At 36.0% G+C, this 18,595-nt stretch overlaps 1 protein-coding gene across 3 annotated transcripts in view; it reads left to right on the plus strand.

Annotated features, from left to right (window-relative positions):
* Positions 1-18,595, plus strand: part of kalrna (kalirin RhoGEF kinase a) — a 215,467-nt gene that overhangs the window by 184,352 nt on the left and 12,520 nt on the right. For 2 of the 3 annotated variants that reach the window (XM_088605583.1, XM_088605584.1), the window contains exons 36-49: positions 574-732; positions 1,995-2,090; positions 3,421-3,542; positions 4,561-4,627; positions 5,373-5,476; positions 5,725-5,794; positions 6,046-6,132; positions 6,440-6,532; positions 7,097-7,147; positions 7,666-7,743; positions 8,870-9,055; positions 10,008-10,179; positions 12,053-12,294; positions 13,045-14,419. In XM_088605583.1, coding sequence (XP_088461709.1) covers positions 574-732; positions 1,995-2,090; positions 3,421-3,542; positions 4,561-4,627; positions 5,373-5,476; positions 5,725-5,794; positions 6,046-6,132; positions 6,440-6,532; positions 7,097-7,147; positions 7,666-7,743; positions 8,870-9,055; positions 10,008-10,179; positions 12,053-12,294; positions 13,045-13,299 — 1,782 coding nt within the window. In that variant the 3' untranslated portion in view covers positions 13,300-14,419. Of the gene's footprint in view, positions 1-573; positions 733-1,994; positions 2,091-3,420; positions 3,543-4,560; positions 4,628-5,372; positions 5,477-5,724; positions 5,795-6,045; positions 6,133-6,439; positions 6,533-7,096; positions 7,148-7,665; positions 7,744-8,869; positions 9,056-10,007; positions 10,180-12,052; positions 12,295-13,044; positions 14,420-14,968; positions 15,102-16,545; positions 16,606-18,595 lie in introns of those variants that run through there. The other variant, XM_088605585.1, reaches the window with a different exon arrangement.

Here is an 18,595-nt window from a genome sequence, read left to right on the forward strand (position 1 = left end):
CATGTACTTGAATTTTTTACTGACTTCAGTGTGCACTTTTGAATACTCTAGCCACAAAACCAAATGTCTTATGTACTTAAGATTTATAGCACTTTAATTATGTTTTAAAGCATAAACAAACATGTAAAACCTTTTCCTTTTTGACAGAATTTGTAGCAGATTAGAGTACATGCCAAAAACCTTGGTTTCACTCACTACCGGACTTTCATAAGTTAGAATGCAAGTTCTCTACTGCGTGTAATGCTCTGATGTTTGTGTGTACAATCTGTTCTCATAAAGTAAAAACTAGCCTCTTTGTCCTAACCATTTTCTGCAATTTATCTGTGTTTTCAATCTTTATATTGTAAGATATCATGAATGGGCAAGCTACAAAAGCACTTAAGTCATTCTTAGGCTTTTGGATGTCATTAATGAGCACAGTTTGAATTTCCTGTGGCAATTAACATTGTCACATAGAGTCTAATCCTCAACAAAGAGCTACTGTGGCGCAGGGCATAGCTATGAACTTTGTAGTAGGGCTGATGAGATCATTACAATGGATTTCATTAATTCTTTTTATGCCGCTTTCTTCAGGGAAGGAAGGGAATCAAAGATGGCATCATCAGCGGCTCTCTATCCAAGCCGTCTTCTGGAATGCAGAGTGGAGGAGAAGAGGAACCCGATGAAGAATCGCACACCCCACTCCCACCCCCCATGGAAATCATAAAGGATGGCACTTCGCAGGAGGAGAAGGTATGGTGGTGCACACAAGGAAAAAAAAAACAGAAGAAGAGTGGAAAAGCCTGACCTCCATGTTCATAAAGACGGCACAGTGTTCTCTGTGCAAACAGCGAGACAACTGCACTGTACGAGTGCCCCCAACTGCTAATGAAGAGATTACGGATTCACAGGGAGCAACTGTTTAGTTTCGGTACACCTTAGTCTCACTCCATCTGCGGTGTCACTCAGCACAAGTTCATAACGAGTCTCCACCTGTCACTTTTGTTCCCCCTCAATGTGTAAATCATGCTCCTAACAAATGGGTTTGCTGCTTAGCTTTGTCTCTGCTGTCAGTCTTTAGCTGTCTGCACCATCTGCACCTATTAATCCTGTGTTTTCTTAGCATTTTAATAATCCTGGCTTGGTCTCAAAAAGACGTGCTGCCATCAGAACTCTTAATAATGCCTTTTGATATTCATTCTTTTAATAGTGCCAGCTCGAGCTCAGTTTTGACAGTGAGTACTTCCTACTGGCTTTTGAAGCTGCCCTTTCTTTTGCTGATTTGCCCAAAGCCTTTAGAATAACATGTAGCTAACAAGGCTCGCTTTGTGCGAGCAGAGTATTTACAGGTTCAGAGTATGGCGTTACGTGTTTCTTAAAAATGTATTTATTTGAAATATGTTTTTCTACAGTTGACCATTATGTGTTTATGTACACAGATAAGCATTAAACAGTCCATTATAACTGACTGTATTATTAATGGATTCTAATGCTTTATATACAGTACCAGATTTTTAGGATTTTGCGCCCAGTGTTTGACCCAGTGCAAATGTAATGGCCAGTAGCTAATTCACAACACCTCTAAGGCATTTCCAAAGACCTTGTCTTAGTCTCAGCAAAGAGAAGAAACCTACAGATGATCTCCCTTTTTTGAGCTTTGTGTTGTGAAAAGACATTGGAGCTAATGAAGATCTGTAGAGGACTGAAAAGAAAAAAAAACAAGGGATTATTTGTATTGTGTTGCAGCAGCCATATGCATTTTATTTCTGCCACTGCTATTTGCACCAAGCCAATGGCGATTTTCTTCTGTTTTCGTTTATAAGCCTAAGTGTCAAAGAAGCGGAGATGATGCAGCCTCCTGCCTTGCAGTTTCACATGATTTTCCTTCCAAGCTTTCCACTTATTCTAACCCACTTCCCTGAACGCTTGTCTAATAACTACCTGTGTTTCTTTTTCCCTGTCCCTTCTCTCCATCTTGCTAATTTGCCGTTCCTTTTATCAAACTGTGCCTGCAGTCCTCCTCATTGCTTACTGCCCGTCACTGCTCAGCTGAAGTCCCCAGTGCAGCGGATCTTGTCAGTGCAATAGAAAAATTGGTCAAAAGTAAGCTGGTAAGTGTGGTACGTCAGCAGTTGAGACAGAACAGCAGTTCAGCAGCCCTGCCTTTAATTAGTAGAGCAGTGGAGTTCCTCAGAGTAAATCCATAACTGCCCACCAGTGAAATGAGGGGGACAAAACTTGGGGTAACCTTTTCCCAGCTGCCGTTTGTGTCGTTGTACAGTAGGAGTGAGAAGAAAACCTTTCAGTTTGGAAAGTTTCAGTCCTAAACGTGGTCATTGGCAAAGATGTATTTTTTGGCGTAATGACATTTCCATCTTTCCTATAGCATAAGCATGTGTGAATGCATTGATTCACAGATTTTCACACATTAGAGCCTTGTATGTAATATACTTGGATACTATATATTAGACATAACTTGGCATTGCGTGCAGGATGGAAGGGAGGTTTTAGTTATGCTTCCTTGTGAGATGTACAGTATGCCCAGTTACAATATATTTCAAGGCATTTTCTACACTGTGGTAGTCTGCTTCACATTTGTTCACATTGCTTTTATGACATCAGTGCATTTTAAGTGTTTTTCTGCATAATGTGTGTGTTTTAGATATTTGTGAAACTGTTTATTCAAGAGCTGGATAATGCAGTGCAATGTAATCTTCATAACGTCTTCAGCCATCCTTTTGAAATGTACCAACTGACTTGTACTTAAAAGGCGTGATCTGAATCATAATGATTTTTTTTCTACTTCAAAAGCCCTTATGAGTAATATTGCCATCGCTTTACATGAATATGTTAACTTGACTGTTTTTTCTAGCTAATGCTTCGTTACATGCAAATGGTGTACTGTATATGTGAGGAAAATAAATGCTAACAGGAACAGATAAACGGAAAGTAGGACAGAGGAGCAAAAGAGAAAAAAAATGTTTCAAACAAAAACAAATGTTGTTTATCTTTCTACTATGCTGGAGGTCAAAACCAGGACAACTGAATAAACTATCATTCAATTTATGTTGTTATACGATATCTTTGAAGTGACAAGAAAATCCCCAACAAATGGCTGGTTATTACTGGAGATGTTAATTTCCTGTGGAAAGGGGTGGATGTTTAAGAGCATAAAAGTAACCGCCATTTGTTGCATCTTCTGTCAGGCAGTAAAGAATACAAATGGCTCTTGTCTTTACTTTTGGACTAATGAATTGTGATTGGTTGTGTTTTAAATATTTAATGAATATTGCATTTATTGTCTCTTAAATTTCTACCTGGGAAATAAGCATTAAAAACAGGAATGACGGTAACATCTCTTTAGCACCCCGATGCAGCTATGTTTTGCATCAACCCTGAGACGGCAGTGAGTTTCAAATTGTTTTTCTTGCTCATCCACAGACTTTGGAGTCGGGTTCATATCCGAGTTTTAGCTCCATGAATCCACCTGAATCACGGCAGACCACGGTGCAGCCTAGAAATCCTGAGGAGGAACAGAAAGCCAAAGCATTACGAGGAAGAATGTAAGCTCTTGGAAGAGAAGATTGCAGAGCTTGAGCCAAGCATTTCATGTATTTTAGTTGTATCCACAACACAATAGCTTACCTCTAATTTGAGAATTAAGGTTTTATTGGATTAAAGCTATTACTTTATAGTTATTGTGAAGTAAATCTACAGACTTTGCAGACATTCTTCTCCAACTTCAGAACTCAGTTTCGGTACATGGTGCATATCTGAAAGGCATATGCCTACAGTAAATCAAAGATGTACACATTCTTGCTATAAACTCTGTCCATGTGATTCCCTTTAAGGTCAGGAGGCAGTATGTTAGGGGATGAAGTATCAGAATTCATACATCTTATACATTTTTTGTGGCTGTTTCCTTAAACTTTATTTAAAACTGTATTCTTGTAAAGTTATCTGAGATTTAGTTTGTTTTTATAAATGAGTGGGCAACACATTCCATTGTTTCCATGCACATTCCAGTGCTTTTATCAGACCTATAATAGCATTTTATGTTTTCCTAGTTTAATATTGTGTTATGACATGACCTTGAATGAATCTTAGAAGTCTTTGAATACAGAACAGTCCTTCAGAGGCATCTGCCTCTTTCTCTGTTCAATGGAAAACAAAACATTTTTATATGGATACTGTATGTATCTTTTTTCCAATTCAAACCATGCTGTTAAACAAAGATATTGTTTTTACTACTTTAGTACATAAAAAAATAAAATCCTCCATTATTCAGTGCATTATTTCTACAGCTAATGTAGTTCACATGTTTGTTACGGCAACCTTTTCTCTTCAGATGAAGTTTTCAAAGGGCGACTAGTATATTCACACTTCAATGACTTGACATTACTGTTCCAAGAATAATAGGTCTGTTTCATAACTAAGAGGCTCTCCCAGCTACATGTCTCCCTTAGGTAACACAAAAAATAATTGATTTTATTTAGTTTAGAAACATTGCTGTAGATATTGAGATAGTGTTAGCTGGAAACACTTCTAATGCTTTGTTTTCCTTTTCTGTCTCTGATTTAGGTTTGTACTTAATGAGTTAGTACAGACAGAAAAAGACTATGTGAAGGATTTGGGTATTGTTGTAGAGGTAAGTGAAATATGGCTTAGGCAGACTTGGTTTGGTTTTGAAACTGAAAAGAACATCTTAGGTTTCTTGTAAACCACCTTGTGTCACTTAGATCAAAAAGAACTTTCACAAACAGAAAACAAGTTGAGCTTTATGTGTCATTAACACTTGAGACACCTCAGGTCTGGCTATTTTAGATTCTGTGGTAGACATTACATGTTCACCCTATAGACTGCTATGTTGTGTTTTTTTTTTAATCCATTAAAAGCTCTGATCCAATATGTCCATTATCTGTAATTTTTCCTATATATGCCTTGTTACAACCCAGGTCCTAACGTCTTTGAATTATTCTGTTTGAATTACATATCCACTGTTGTGTGTATTATTTCTAACATCTGAAAATTCACTATATTTTCCTTATTCCTTCTCTGCTTTTCTTTATTTAAATAACACACCAGTTATACCCCTGATTATATGTGTACACTGTACGTGTGTTTGTACGTCTTCACAAAAGGGAGCAGGTAATATTAACAGCACATGAAAGGATAAATGTATTGTATAATTTCTCAGTTTGAACAGCAACCATTTTTGTGTCCAGATATGGTTGAGGTTCTTTTTCTCACCTAAAGGAAATGATGTCTACGAATTGAATGATATATTTTCCTGATTAATTTGTATTATGATATCAGTGACTGTGCAGTATTGGAAATAGGTCAAATAGGTTAAAAGGGTTAATTTTTGTCTTGTTTATTTATCATCATATTAGGGTTTTATGAAGAGAATAGAAGATAAAGGAGTCCCTGAAGACATGAAAGGAAAAGACAAGATTGTGTTTGGGAATATTCATCAAATATATGACTGGCACAAAGAGTAGGTTTTAAATTATATTTTTTTATATATGCAAATTTCGTAATTCAAAAGATTTGTAGCAGTGACTATTTTAGAGTAAAATGTATTTATATGAGCCAATATGTTTTTAAACTAGTGCTTCTATAAATAGGAAAAAAACAATTTTGTTACACACATGGTCTATGTGTAGACAAGTACTATGAGTTGTTTTTTCTGTTGTGAATGTGAGTCCTACAGTATATCCCTTTAAAATAAAACATTCCCTATAGTTTTTTCCTGGGTGAACTGGAGAAATGTCTTCAGGACCATGATCGACTCGCAGAGCTTTTCATCAAACATGTAAGTGTGAGATTTACCTGCCACTATCAAACTGCCTGACAGCAAAATAACTTATAACATTTAAGACTTGAATTACTTAAATATTTTGCTGTTAATCTGTTAAAATCTTATTTTTGTTATTAATACAGTATTTAAAGCTCTTTTAAATTGTAGTCAAGCACTTTCTGTTTATGAAGTATTATAAATCATTGTTCATAAGTATATTGTTTGGAAAATTGATTTCATTCAAATGTAAACTTGTTCCTTTGTAGGAGAGACGATTGCATATGTATGTGGTTTACTGCCAAAACAAGCCTAGATCTGAGTATGTGGTAGCTGAGTATGATGCATACTTTGAGGTAAGTGTTGTGCTGATGCCTATTTTGTCTTCAAGAAAGTGCTAGTGGATTTTTTTTGTCTGAATTGCTAAGTCTTAGTGTTAATGTTATTAATGGTAATGTGTAAAATAAAAACATTTTAAATGACATTATAATGTATCTATTTTCTATTCAAATGAATACCAAAGAAAATTTTGAAATATGATGGGAAAATCAACAACTTTATCCAACCCTGCAAAATTATCTAAATATTGTTTTAGGGCACCAGTAATTTGTATTGTTATGATACAATGGTAAGTATACCTTTTTCCTTTGCTTTGTCCCTTAGGAAGTGCAGCAGGAAATAAGCCAGAGACTGACTATTAGTGACTTTCTCATAAAGCCAATCCAAAGAATAACCAAGTATCAGCTGCTTCTTAAGGTAAGATGCGGAAATTCTTGGAAAGCATTTCCTTTTTTGTCACATCAAAAGCTTCAGGGTCTTATCTCACAGCTTTCAGTACCAATTCCGAATCCCTGACAGACCCCCACAATTACAATTCCTTTTAGAAAACAAAATGAAGAAAGCTTCATACTCTACGTAGTGCTGCTGTTTTCTGCTGGATGTAAAATTATTTCCTGTATCGTAATGTTGCCATCTAATGTACCAGAAGACATTTGTGCATTTCCATCGTTAAAAATGGTCCACTGTCGTCTATTTAAAATGTATCTCCTGAAACAAGTTGTCCTTTAATTTTTCTTTAAGGTTTTATACACACGCCCTTTTCTTAAAATATGACACATCCCTTGAACAAGAACTGGAAAGGTTTAGTTTGCGCTCAGCTCACCTTTTTTTCTTTAATGTTGCAGAAATACATTCCTTTCATAAACACAATTACTGAGTCATAATATTGTCTGTTTTCTGCAGTCAATCTTTAAGTCACCGGAGTTCGTCAATTCACTAAAACAGGGATTCGCTACATAATCATTCTGTGTTCTTGTTTAGGACTTTCTGAAGTACAGTGAGAAAGCTGGAATGGACTGCCAGGATATAGAGGTAAGCTGGTACATGGTGTCATTGGTACGACTGAGAACGTACAGTATGAATGTAATACATTTTCCTCACTCAAACCAGGAGTACCTGGTTTTTACCTAGTAGTCCAGTTTTTACCATTGGTAGTTATGCATTCCATATTGCTCTGGTGTTCACTCTGTGTAGCAACTCATTATTCAGTTGGCCTGTTGCTCCGTAGAAAGGTGGATATGTGTTGTCTGTTTTTGGACATTAAAAATGAAGTGACCTGATCCCTAAATGAAATGTTATTCAGATCAATCTATGCTTTTAACTGCTCCCTAATAACACTACTGTAATATGAGAGACAATGACATTTTTATGTCCCCTCTTTGTATATCAAGGCCATATTATATTAATCTGTATACATCAGAAAAGCATTTAAAAATACAAATACATTTCTGTTCAGACATACATTACATTACTATTGATTTCTTTCAGCCTAGCAAATTATGTTAATTTTGCTAAGTAGCCTTACAATTGTTTCTGTTGTGTTTTTGCAGAAAGCAGTTGAATTAATGTTCCTTGTACCTAAACGTTGCAATGACATGATGAACCTTGGACGTCTGCAGGGTTTTGAGGTAGGCAGCCGAAAGCTCTGTAGTTGTATAAAATCAAAGTACTAAAAAGTAAAAAGTACACTCCCATGTTATTTGGCACTATATACACTGTATAGATGTGAGTACCTTGAGCAGTTGTTTACAGGCTTGTTTTTTAGGGGAATGTACTTATCACAGAGGGAATAAAAACAGGGATGTGAGTTAGTTTAGGATAGCCTTGTTCAGCTGCAAAAGAGTCCCTTTTTCTGTGAAATTGAAAAAAAAAAACTGTTTTTTTGTGGAATGAAGAAAATATGCTTGCTCTATACAAATCCCTGAACGCCTTTCTAAATTGAATCTTTTATTCAACTATAACTTAAAAATAGTTAAAAAGATGGACCTGGTTAGCTGGCCTAAAAGCTTTTGGATTGCCTTTTATAGCAATATGATTTGAGGAGGATGTCTTCACACAGGGTTCCAGCTATATAATTTATACAATTTGGTTCCTAGAGTACTATTTCTTATTTCTTTAGGGCTACTTCCCATACAGATTTCTCATTAGGATTGTTTTGCAGGGCATGATTTTTTCTATCACATAAGAGAATTAACAGTATATTTGTAAAATTAATTGTACAGCAGTACTAACATGTTGCAGAACTGCAGGGGAACATGAGGAGGTTCCAAGCTGATGAGTAGAAACAAAAACAGTTTCAGCTGTTAAGACCTCTTCAAGTATAACATGTTGTTAATGGCTGTTAAGCTTTGGATGTTAAGAATTCTTCAGGAATTCTTAAGAAATTCCACTCTGGAAAGTGGAAAGAAAAGAAAACAATGTTTTGACTGTTAGGCCCTCTTCAGGTGTGACGTCTATAGTAGGCTTAATAGCCAAATGCAGCTTATTAAAGTATTCAGCGTGGAATTAACCTTTTCTTGTTCTGTTAAGCCTTCCGTGAAGCTTAAAAAGAAAGGAGTTTTTAATAAATCTGGGGCAAAAAAGACAAAAGTCATTGGTCTCTAGAATGGAAGCAATTTTTCATACCACATGTTTGAAGATTGCACATGAAGATTAATCAATATGTAAAAAGTCTGACCTTTCCTACAGGCAGATTTCTTGCAGCTCTGTTTCTCTTACTGGAATGACTCAATTTTGCAACTCATATTTTCACAGGGAAAGCTAACAGCTCAAGGAAAGCTGCTGCAACAAGACACCTTCTTTGTCACAGAACAGGACACTGGAGTCTTGTCCCGTAGCAAAGAACGGAGGGTCTTCCTCTTCGAACAGATTGTCATCTTCAGTGAGCTCCTCAGAAAGGGATCTGCAACACCCGGTTACCAGTTTAAGAAAAGTATCAAGGCAAGTTCAAGCTCACACGCTCCAAATAAAATGGTCAGACAGTTATTGCTAGCAGAAAGTTTTTAAGACTACATTGATACCCTCATTTCACAGCTAAAGTAACTGCCGCAAATAGCATTTATGAGGGAATTGTAAGACAAGGCAGTATTTTGAAATCTAGCAAATTAAGAGGTTTTCATTCCGGATGAGCCCTGAAGACTTTATCAAACCAATTTTTCAGTTACCACTTAAATTGCCTTAACTTACTATTACTCGTAGCCATAAGGATTTTAAATCCTGCCTGTGAATCATGTAGGAATGTGGCCCTGCATAACCAAACAGGATCTGCCAGTACTGCACAATGAACAAGGCAGGTAACAATGTCATTATTTAATGTAGTAGTTCAGGTGGGTAACTGCGTCAGCCTGCGTAGGTTGCAAAGGAAGAAGAAAGAAAACACAATGTTTCGGCCGTGGGGCCTTCTTCAGGTGTGAGGTTAATTAATGTGACTGAGTAAAGTGCCTTGGTATTTCATTAATACTATAATAAATATTATTATTTGATTAAACCTTGACAACAGTTTGTATGTATAAAGGTAATATCAACTGACATGTAAAGGGGAACAAATGTAGCTTTTTAGTTTTCCAAGTGAAAGTTGATAGATACTGTAGCCTTTTATATTCAGTCTATTACTGTGATTTACCCAGAACTAAACATACAGTATAAGCGATCCTAGAAAGTTACAATGACCGATTCTTTCAAGATTCCATATTTTCAGTGACGAAGGAAGTGTCTTCCTTTTCTTTTTTTCCGCAATGTTCTTCAGCCTTGGCAATGGCAAAGAGCCCTTAGAAATTACAGACATGTTGGCATTTTTAAATATTGGCTGATGCTGCTTTCAAGCAGTCAAAAAGTTTGGTCCCTGACCTTTTATGGACTTTTCTGAATGTTTCTGTTTTTTTCTGCCTTGTAGATGAGTTACTTGACCTTGGATGAAAATGTTGATAATGATCCATGCAAGTTCGTCCTGTACTGTCGGGGATCATCTGAAAGGTTCACACTCCAGGCTGCCAATCCAGACATTAAGCAGGCATGGGTTCAGGACATCAGCCAAGTTCTGGACACTCAGAGGGATTTCTTGAATGGTAGGAAAAGTGGTGTCATGGGGCTACTAAATGCATAATAATCAAGATGTCTATACCTAATTATATGTTTATAAACCATAAAGTACATATGAGAACAATCAGCCTTTAGCTAGACCAGTTCAATTACTACTTTTAATGATATTTTAGAAATACTATTATATTCATATTTATTTAATGGACAAAGCAACAGTTGTTTTCCCTAGCCAAAGCTTTTAGAAATAGCACTTAGATAATACCTATAATGTAAAAATTTAAATCCGAAGACATACTACCATTCATTTTTGTGATAAAGCTTGTAGGTAATTTGGTTCAGGAAGAATTAAAACATAATAAACTAATACTAGTTTAATAAATAATTAATAAACTAATACTAATCACACCGATTTATTAATACATTTTTCCATGTATATGTCTGCACAAATAGATATTATCTTTCTTCTATTTTTATATATATATATATCTGCATCTATTTTATACAAAGTAATATCTGTTCACTTTTGCTGCCCTTTAGTCTAATATCAGAAAGAAATGGTGCATATCTTGGCAGAACATTTGAATGCTTTATATTACTTAGATATTTGCAGAGACACTTTTCTCTGAGACACATATTCTTGTTATTTAAAAAAAAAACAGTTTTATGAAAGCCAAACAGTATATCACAAATGACACAATAAATTGTTACACATTAATCTTGTCAGTTTCTGCCTGCTTGATTGCCTGCATGGTTACTAAATTATTAAAAAAATAAAAAGATTGAAATGCTCATGTGAGTCACACTGAGGTGAGTCAAGGCAAGACAATGTTTTGACTTCAACCTTTTATGATCAACCTCAGCATTGCTCCTAGTATAAAAAACAGGTCCATTCACAGTAGCTGAGACTAGCTAGCTGATTGAAGTGAAAGGATTCATATCTCTTCAATGTTAAGCAAATGCCAAAATCAGCTGCCTGATATCCCCTTCTGTATTGCATGACTTAAACTGATCTGTAATGAACACTTTAATTTGAGACCGATATAGAAATGTTGTTTAGAATCAGTCACTTTTTGGGGAATGTTGAATAACCCGTTGCATTAGCAGACTGAAACAGAATAAACTTTAGAAATGAGAAAATGTGTTGTTGCCATAGTCATAGGCTAACTAGAAATATCGTTGAGGGAAGTGATGATGAACGCTGTCTCCGTAAAGGAAAGGTTTAATCCTCAAGGTATGGTATTCACAAGTTTATATCCGAATACTGTCATTAAACATGAAACCACACCAGCAATAAGGCACATTTTGAAATCCTGCCCGCAGAAAGTCTTAAATATTGACTATTCTCGTGTAGAAAAAATGTTTGCTCTTGCTAGTAGGAAGATCTGTCTACCTGGTTAAGGGCATGGGCAAAGCGAATAATAATAGCTAGTATATTTTTAAGATCCTTCATGGACCATCATCTTGAAAATGAATGCACAGAAGTATTTTCTGAAGTGTACAGCAAACATGGTGAAAGCTGTCTATGGCATTGCAGCAGAGTCAGAAACTGGGTATAACCTGCGGGGGGGGGTTACCCCACCTGGGCACCTGTAGTCTTCACATTCTCGCGAGGAAATCACTGAATTGGCTGCACCTGGAATCCTGGAATGCACCAGTTATTGAAAAAGGCAAACAGTCTTTTCAAACAGGATCCTCAGGATTATTGGGAAACGCCTACCTGATCAACCGGAATTGCCCAAGTGGGGTAATTGCTGCTGCTACAACTAGACTTGCAAGCTCCTACCATGCTATCCAAAAAGAGATCTTTCACAGGCCTGCTGGTGCATCCAGCTATGGAATGTCAAAAGCCAACTGAGTTGCGCCATTATGTGTGGTTCTCCTTGTTTTTTTCATTCGCAGCATTGCAGTCTCCAATCGAGTACCAGAAAAAGGAAACCGGGACTCATTCTTTAACCAGGAATCAGTCTGGCATTAGGATTCCACAGTCGAACAGCCGTCCTCATTCCTCAGCTTCGGTGGGGCCGGAGAAGCCACCGATGTCTGGCAGAAACCCGACAGCACTACCCTTGAAGTTATCTACCTCTAATGGCAGTCCATGCTATGATCAACACAGACATGCAGAGAGATATGATCCAAGCAAGGTTAGTCAGAGGAAAATGTCTTAAAAAAAACATTCTTTACAGTTCTTCTTTAATAAGAAGACAATCCTTTAAGAATCCTTTAGAATCTTTAAGAGACAAAAATTGGATAGGACACAATCCTTAGCAGCCATAGTTTATCTGTAAATGTATGTGAGTTCAAAGATAGTTGTGGTTGTAGTATGTCAATAAAGTGGTACCACATTTTAAAGCGATTTGCAAGCTGTTTTAGTGTTGGCCTATTTTTGCTGCATGCCAACATGAAACTTAACGCATTTCTTTTTTTGTGCTAGTGTCATAGACTTAAATTAATGATCCAGTCATCTCTGTAAAGTCCAGCCTAGTGTATTATCATAAATCAAATTGTCGTATTGGGTGTAGCTCTATAAGGGTTTAATAGCCTAGTTTCTGACTTATTTTTAACTGTCTTAAAGATTCGTGTTTTGGACTTGCTTTTCTTCTCAGTGGAGGTACAATTTATGTGTGAACGTTGCAGTGTAGGTAGCATTTAAGTTTGATAATGGTGTTGGTGTTTTGCAGGGGGAAAGGTGAGGCCAGATCATTTCCTTGCCTCTAGTTTAACTACAGTGCATATGGTTCCTGTAGATTTCCATATTAAAACACAACAACTCACTTCATTGAACAATATTTGCCTCTTTGAAGCAAAAAAATCAGACGTGTCTAGAGATACTGTATATTCGAGTAACTGTTTCTTGCTTGTTTGTTTTTGTATGTGTTTTCTTGTTTTACCAGAATGATGTTGCTGGATGTAATGGGATGTCATCCACTATGATGGTGACCCAAGATTACAGTGCACTGAAAGAGAATGAGATATGTGTGATTCAGGGAGAGATGGTACAAGTCCTGGCAACTAACCAGCAAAACATGTACCTGGTCTATCGACCTGCGAACAATCACTCCCCAGCTGCTGAAGGCTGGGTTCCAGGAAATATACTGGGCCCTGTGAATAAAGCCTTCATAGAAAGTGCTGAAGGAAGTATCAAGTAAGTGCCACTTGGAGTTGGAGCACTGTATGGATTGTAGAGGAAATGAGAGAGATGAAGGGCTCCCCTGCTGGTTCTACCCAGATACCCATTGGAACAAACTCTTTAAGTGCTGGATCTTAAGCAGGGGAAGTCTCAGCTGACATCTCTTTTTTGTTGTTAATATATGTAAAATAAATATAAAGGACTTCAGGACAGTCGTGGCCTGTTTCATGTTTAAAAAAAGATATCAACGTGGAACTGACTGGACTGGACATTAATTTCTGTTTAATTTCTAACCCTTTTTTTTTTGTTTCTTTAAACATTTGGCAAAAAAGGCCTCATGTTGGACTGAGGCCTGCTTCTCCGAAAGGAGAGATTTTATGTTATTGTCTATGGCAATTTGTTTGTACAGCTTGTATTTTTCTTTGTTTTATTTTTTTTTCTTTGTCGTTTTCAAATATGTTGACGGTTTACTGTAAAAATGTTTTGTTTGTTTGCCAGTACTCTTTCCAGTACATTCTTGTATAAAGTCTTTTGCACTATTTAAGAAAACCATATTAATGAAGTCAGGTTGTGCAATATAATGATAGTCACAATGTTCATCATTGTACTTGTAATGTAACTAATAATTTTAAATGTATTATTTTAAATATGTAAAATAAATTTTCAACATGAGCATGATTTAATATGGCAAAATAAGTTGAACTTGTTTTGCTTGTAAAAAAAAGAACATCTAACATGATGTTTAACAGTGGTGAGTAATATTTCACCTAGACAGTTTCCAAACCACCTGCTGGATCTTTTAACAGTAGAAACTTAGCAAAAATATTTAAAGAAACAGGATCACTCATTATTTCTATTTGAATATGTAATACTGTCATCAAAACAGTTCCAGCCATTCTCGAGTAATGTTGATTTTAATTTGTAAATCTATAGATGTTTAAAAATAATACAATTTCTTATTTGTATCTGCAATAGTTTGCTTTTTAGAATTATTGTTGCAGATTAAGTATTTTCCCCTTGAATTAAGTTAAAAATATATATTGCATCATTATTGTGGCTGACCGTTAATATTCTTCTTTAATGATGAACCATTTTCTGAATTGTGGACTACATTAAAGTTGATCATTTTTCTCATTGAACAGTGATGGTGTATGTTACTTTTCATATACATACATAATAATGGTGAATAAAAACAGATTTTTTTAGATTTGTTTCAGTTCTGCTCTGTACCAATTTTATTATCTTTTTTTTCCTTTTTTGGTATCACATTATACAGTATATGTTGCGAAATGGATAGCATTTTATTGCTCTTATTTTGCAATAAATCAAACTTCCCAAGACAACATATTTGTATAATAAGCAATCTCGACAACAGGAATGATGCTAAACGAGCTGACAAATATATCCACATTTTGGGCTTCCTGTCTGGATTTTGAGGTGCAATTGATGGATTTGAAAACTTTATTTTTATTTACAAGTGTTTTTAAGTGTCACAGCATCTCTCCCTCTGCAATTTTTGATCCTTGTATCAATTCTTCATTTTTTGTTTATTTTCCATGGGATTTTTCCTTTCCAGAAGATGTAACTTTTTTTTTTCTCCAAATAAAATGGATGGCCCTCCCATTTTTGTCCCCTCTCCCCTCTCGCTGTTTCTCCTCATTTGACTGGTGCATTTTTTGGTACAACAGGAAGTCTCTTTCTTGGCACACCCTGCGCATGAGAAAGCGAGCAGAAAAGGAGAGCAGTGGCAAAGGTGAAGCAAAGGTTGAGAATGGACTTCGTAAGCCCAAGGAAATTCTGAGCAACAAGGTCACTGTTAAAGTGAGTAAGCAGGCACTGAGGACCTGTCTGCCACCTGCCTCCCCACTTGTCTTAAAACAAAACAATGAACACCTTGACCAAGTTTTTGTGTTTGCTTTTTTGCATGCTACTGACAATTTCTATAATTTATCTTATGGCTGCAGGCTTGACATAATATAGTGGCAGAAAAAACAATATTGTGGCTTTTTTTTTGTTTGCAAAAGCTCTGCAAACAAGATTTTGGGCTTCAAAATCAAATGGGTTTCAATGTTATCAAATTCTTAGAGGTAAATTTTTTTAGGTAAGAAAAAAGTCTGACTGATTTTTCTGGAATAACAGAGATGCACCTTGTTTTTTTTACGTTTGCATATCACGGGCTTGTTTTTATGTTCAGCCGCATGTTTTCGAATTCACTTTGGTTTGTTCAAACTGTGGATGCCATTCAAAAGACTGACATGGTTATGACCTGGAGTGACTCTTAACAGTTTTAGCCCTGGTTCCTGAACCATTAACCTTCTAAGCAAGCAAATCCACCTGTTAATGTCATTGCAAGTAAACACTACACAACAAAATACTAATTTCCATAAACTTTCTACAAAATAGTTATGAATTTTTATTTTCTGGTTTAAAAACAGGATTATTTTGTTCTTTGTCTGCTTTATTTCATTATTTAAGTTGGTATTTGCAAATAATTTCACCATGGTCATATAAGGTAATTCCAATTCTATTGTCTAGGTTTTATTGTAACTTATAAAAGGAGTTTATGGAGTGGATTATCTCTGCAGAATACTGTAGGTACAGTATGTCTTGAAAGGTGCTACTGTATATCCACTAAGTGATGTGACATTGTAATGTGGCTACTACGGTTACCACAATAACCGCAAAGCTAACAATAACATTCCCCCTTAATGGAAACAAAGGATATCACTCCTTAGAAAATGTTTAGGGACTTAATGGATTCCCCTGTATTTTCATCTGCAGCTCTGTTGTCATGCACTCATTTTAATTTGTGTGCTCAGTCCTCACAGTTTTCAATGAACCTCAGTTAAGGACTTCCCTTTCAGAAACACATTTTCAAAAACACCACACTTACCCCTCATAAAAAAAATAGAGCAAGCTAAAAAAAAGTACAGAAGTATATTCTAAACTGTTGTTGGAATGCTTCAAAAGTAAGAGGCATTAAAAACGAAAGAAGTCCCATTATTGATCTGTTGCAATTTTAATGCCTATTATAAAGTGAAACAATTGTATTTCTTTATAAAAAGTGGACGACAGCACCAAAACATCTAAAGTTAAAGTTGATCCTCGTTAGCTATTGTGCTTCTTGTGGTTTCAAGCAGGAATTTTGGGTCTGTATGTAACAACCCACTGTGTTAAGGATCCCTGTCTGAGGTCTCACAGTTTGAAAACCACTGGACTGCTGTAACCTGTGTCTAATTTTGCTTTCTCTCATTCCGCACTGCAGGAGTCTAACAGTTCTGAAGAGTCAGATTGTGATGAGCTAGATCCCCAAACTAGCATGGAGGTAGTAATATATATCATCTCATAATGCATGCAGCCCCCCACAAAAACTCTTATATATTCCTCTGTAGATTACAAAGAGCCCCACTGTGAAGACACCCTGTCTGCAAACCACCTCTAGCCCTTAGGTCTGTGTTGATGTTTCTTTCCTTGTTCTGCATTTGTCTGGAAAAGACACAAGCAGAAAACCTATGGTTTGAGTGTCTGCAGGTGGCTGCTCAAACGCCAGCTGACAAGAAGTTCCTCAGGTCATTGTTCCATTGAAAATTAGTGGTGCTGCTTATGCATGCGATCCAACTGTGCAATGGCACAGAGTGTCCTTTCCGAGACCTCACTTTCCTTATAAATCTTTACTTGTGTTTCTTTCAAATTATTTTTAAAGATGCTCACCAGGTCTGATTTTTTTTTTTTATAAGATCTGGGCTTCTCACCAAACTAACAAATGTAATCTGTACTAAAGAGCTGTTTGTATTGCTTCCTGATGAGTGATGATGGTACAGTATGTGTGATCAAGGTTTGAAAAATATCATCTATCTGTCATTACATCACTAGAATTGAATTGGTATGAGTCGGTCCTCATTTATTGAATAGGATTTTCTGAAAGATGTTTTAAATGTTAACTGGAATGTTTAAATCCTTTGAGATTTTTTTTTTACTTGCTTACAAATTGTCTTTCACTTTGAATACATGAATCTGGGTTTGCGCTATGAGCATAAAAGCCATAGGCAAAATAAATCAAGCAGAAATCAGGTCCTTTCGGGACTTCCTATTCTAGTTTTATGTGAGCACACATAAACCTTAAATAACGTGTAAGTTACACTATTTCTCACGTATTATCTGGAAATTTCACTTTTCACTGGAATCAAAAGAAAATATCTACTTTATGTTGCACTGGAATCTGCCTTTTTTCTGTTCAAGCCCACCTTTTCATTTAAACAAAAAGAAATAAATACAATCGAGTGGGAAATATGATACACAGTATTTCAATCACCGAACCTTGTATAAAATCCTCTTTTTTCTGAACACAGAGCATAGACTAGAGGTCACCTTTGATGACATTGTGGTGTTCATCCTAATTCACACTGTGCTTATTATATCAGGATGCTAATTAGATTACACAGAGCCAAGTATTCTCTATCTGTGTTTATTCACTGTTTGAAATCCAGATTTGCAAACAGCATGGTGGTGGGAATATTAAAAGTGGCCTGAAGGATATCACCCATGCTGTTACGTTTTAGTTATGAACAAACACTACAGATCCAGCCCTTGTTCTATCCTGCTGTTACCGATATTTTTTTATTATTAATTTGTCAAATGGAAGTTCTCATCCAGTGCAGTCCTACACTACACCTTTAGTTGTTTTTAATGACTCAAGGCTCATTTTGCTGATTGATTTAAATAACTTTTCAGAAGATTATTTAAAGCTGAAGTTTGTGGAGAATTGATAACCTGCTCCAGTTTTTTTCAACTTAACTGTATCACTTTAACCTTGCTCTTAAGTGAAGACCCGTTAGTACCTAATCTTTTTTCCAAGCCCTAAGTACTAAAACTGGGAACCTCTGGTTTAGTAAATGCATAATTATAGACGGAGGTCTTGAGCGAGCGTATACCCTGCTGAGGCCATTTGTTTAGCTCAATAAACAATGACTTTGGTAAAAAAAAAAAAAAAAAGAAATCCGGTACACCAGGATAACAATTCTGCATATATTTTGCTATATTTCTGCTGGATATATTTATATCAACAGTTAAGAACTGTATTGTGTACATTAACTGTAACAATAATTAAATGAAAAATTGGTTTTTCACCCATTCTTGTAGTGCAAATAGATAGAAGAACAATAATCAAGGTCGGATTGTGCAATGCAGCGTCTTTTTTTTCCACAGTACAGGGTCTTCATTTGTTCCAGTGCAAAGTGCAAACACACTTCTAAAGGTTAATGTTTTATAGTATGTGACCTCAACCTTCACTGTACTTCAAATACATTATAGTGGAG

Source organism: Lepisosteus platostomus, chromosome 14 (assembly GCF_059453375.1).
Source record: "Lepisosteus platostomus isolate fLepPlt1 chromosome 14, fLepPlt1.hap1, whole genome shotgun sequence".
NCBI classification, from domain to species: Eukaryota; Metazoa; Chordata; class Actinopteri; order Semionotiformes; family Lepisosteidae; genus Lepisosteus; species Lepisosteus platostomus.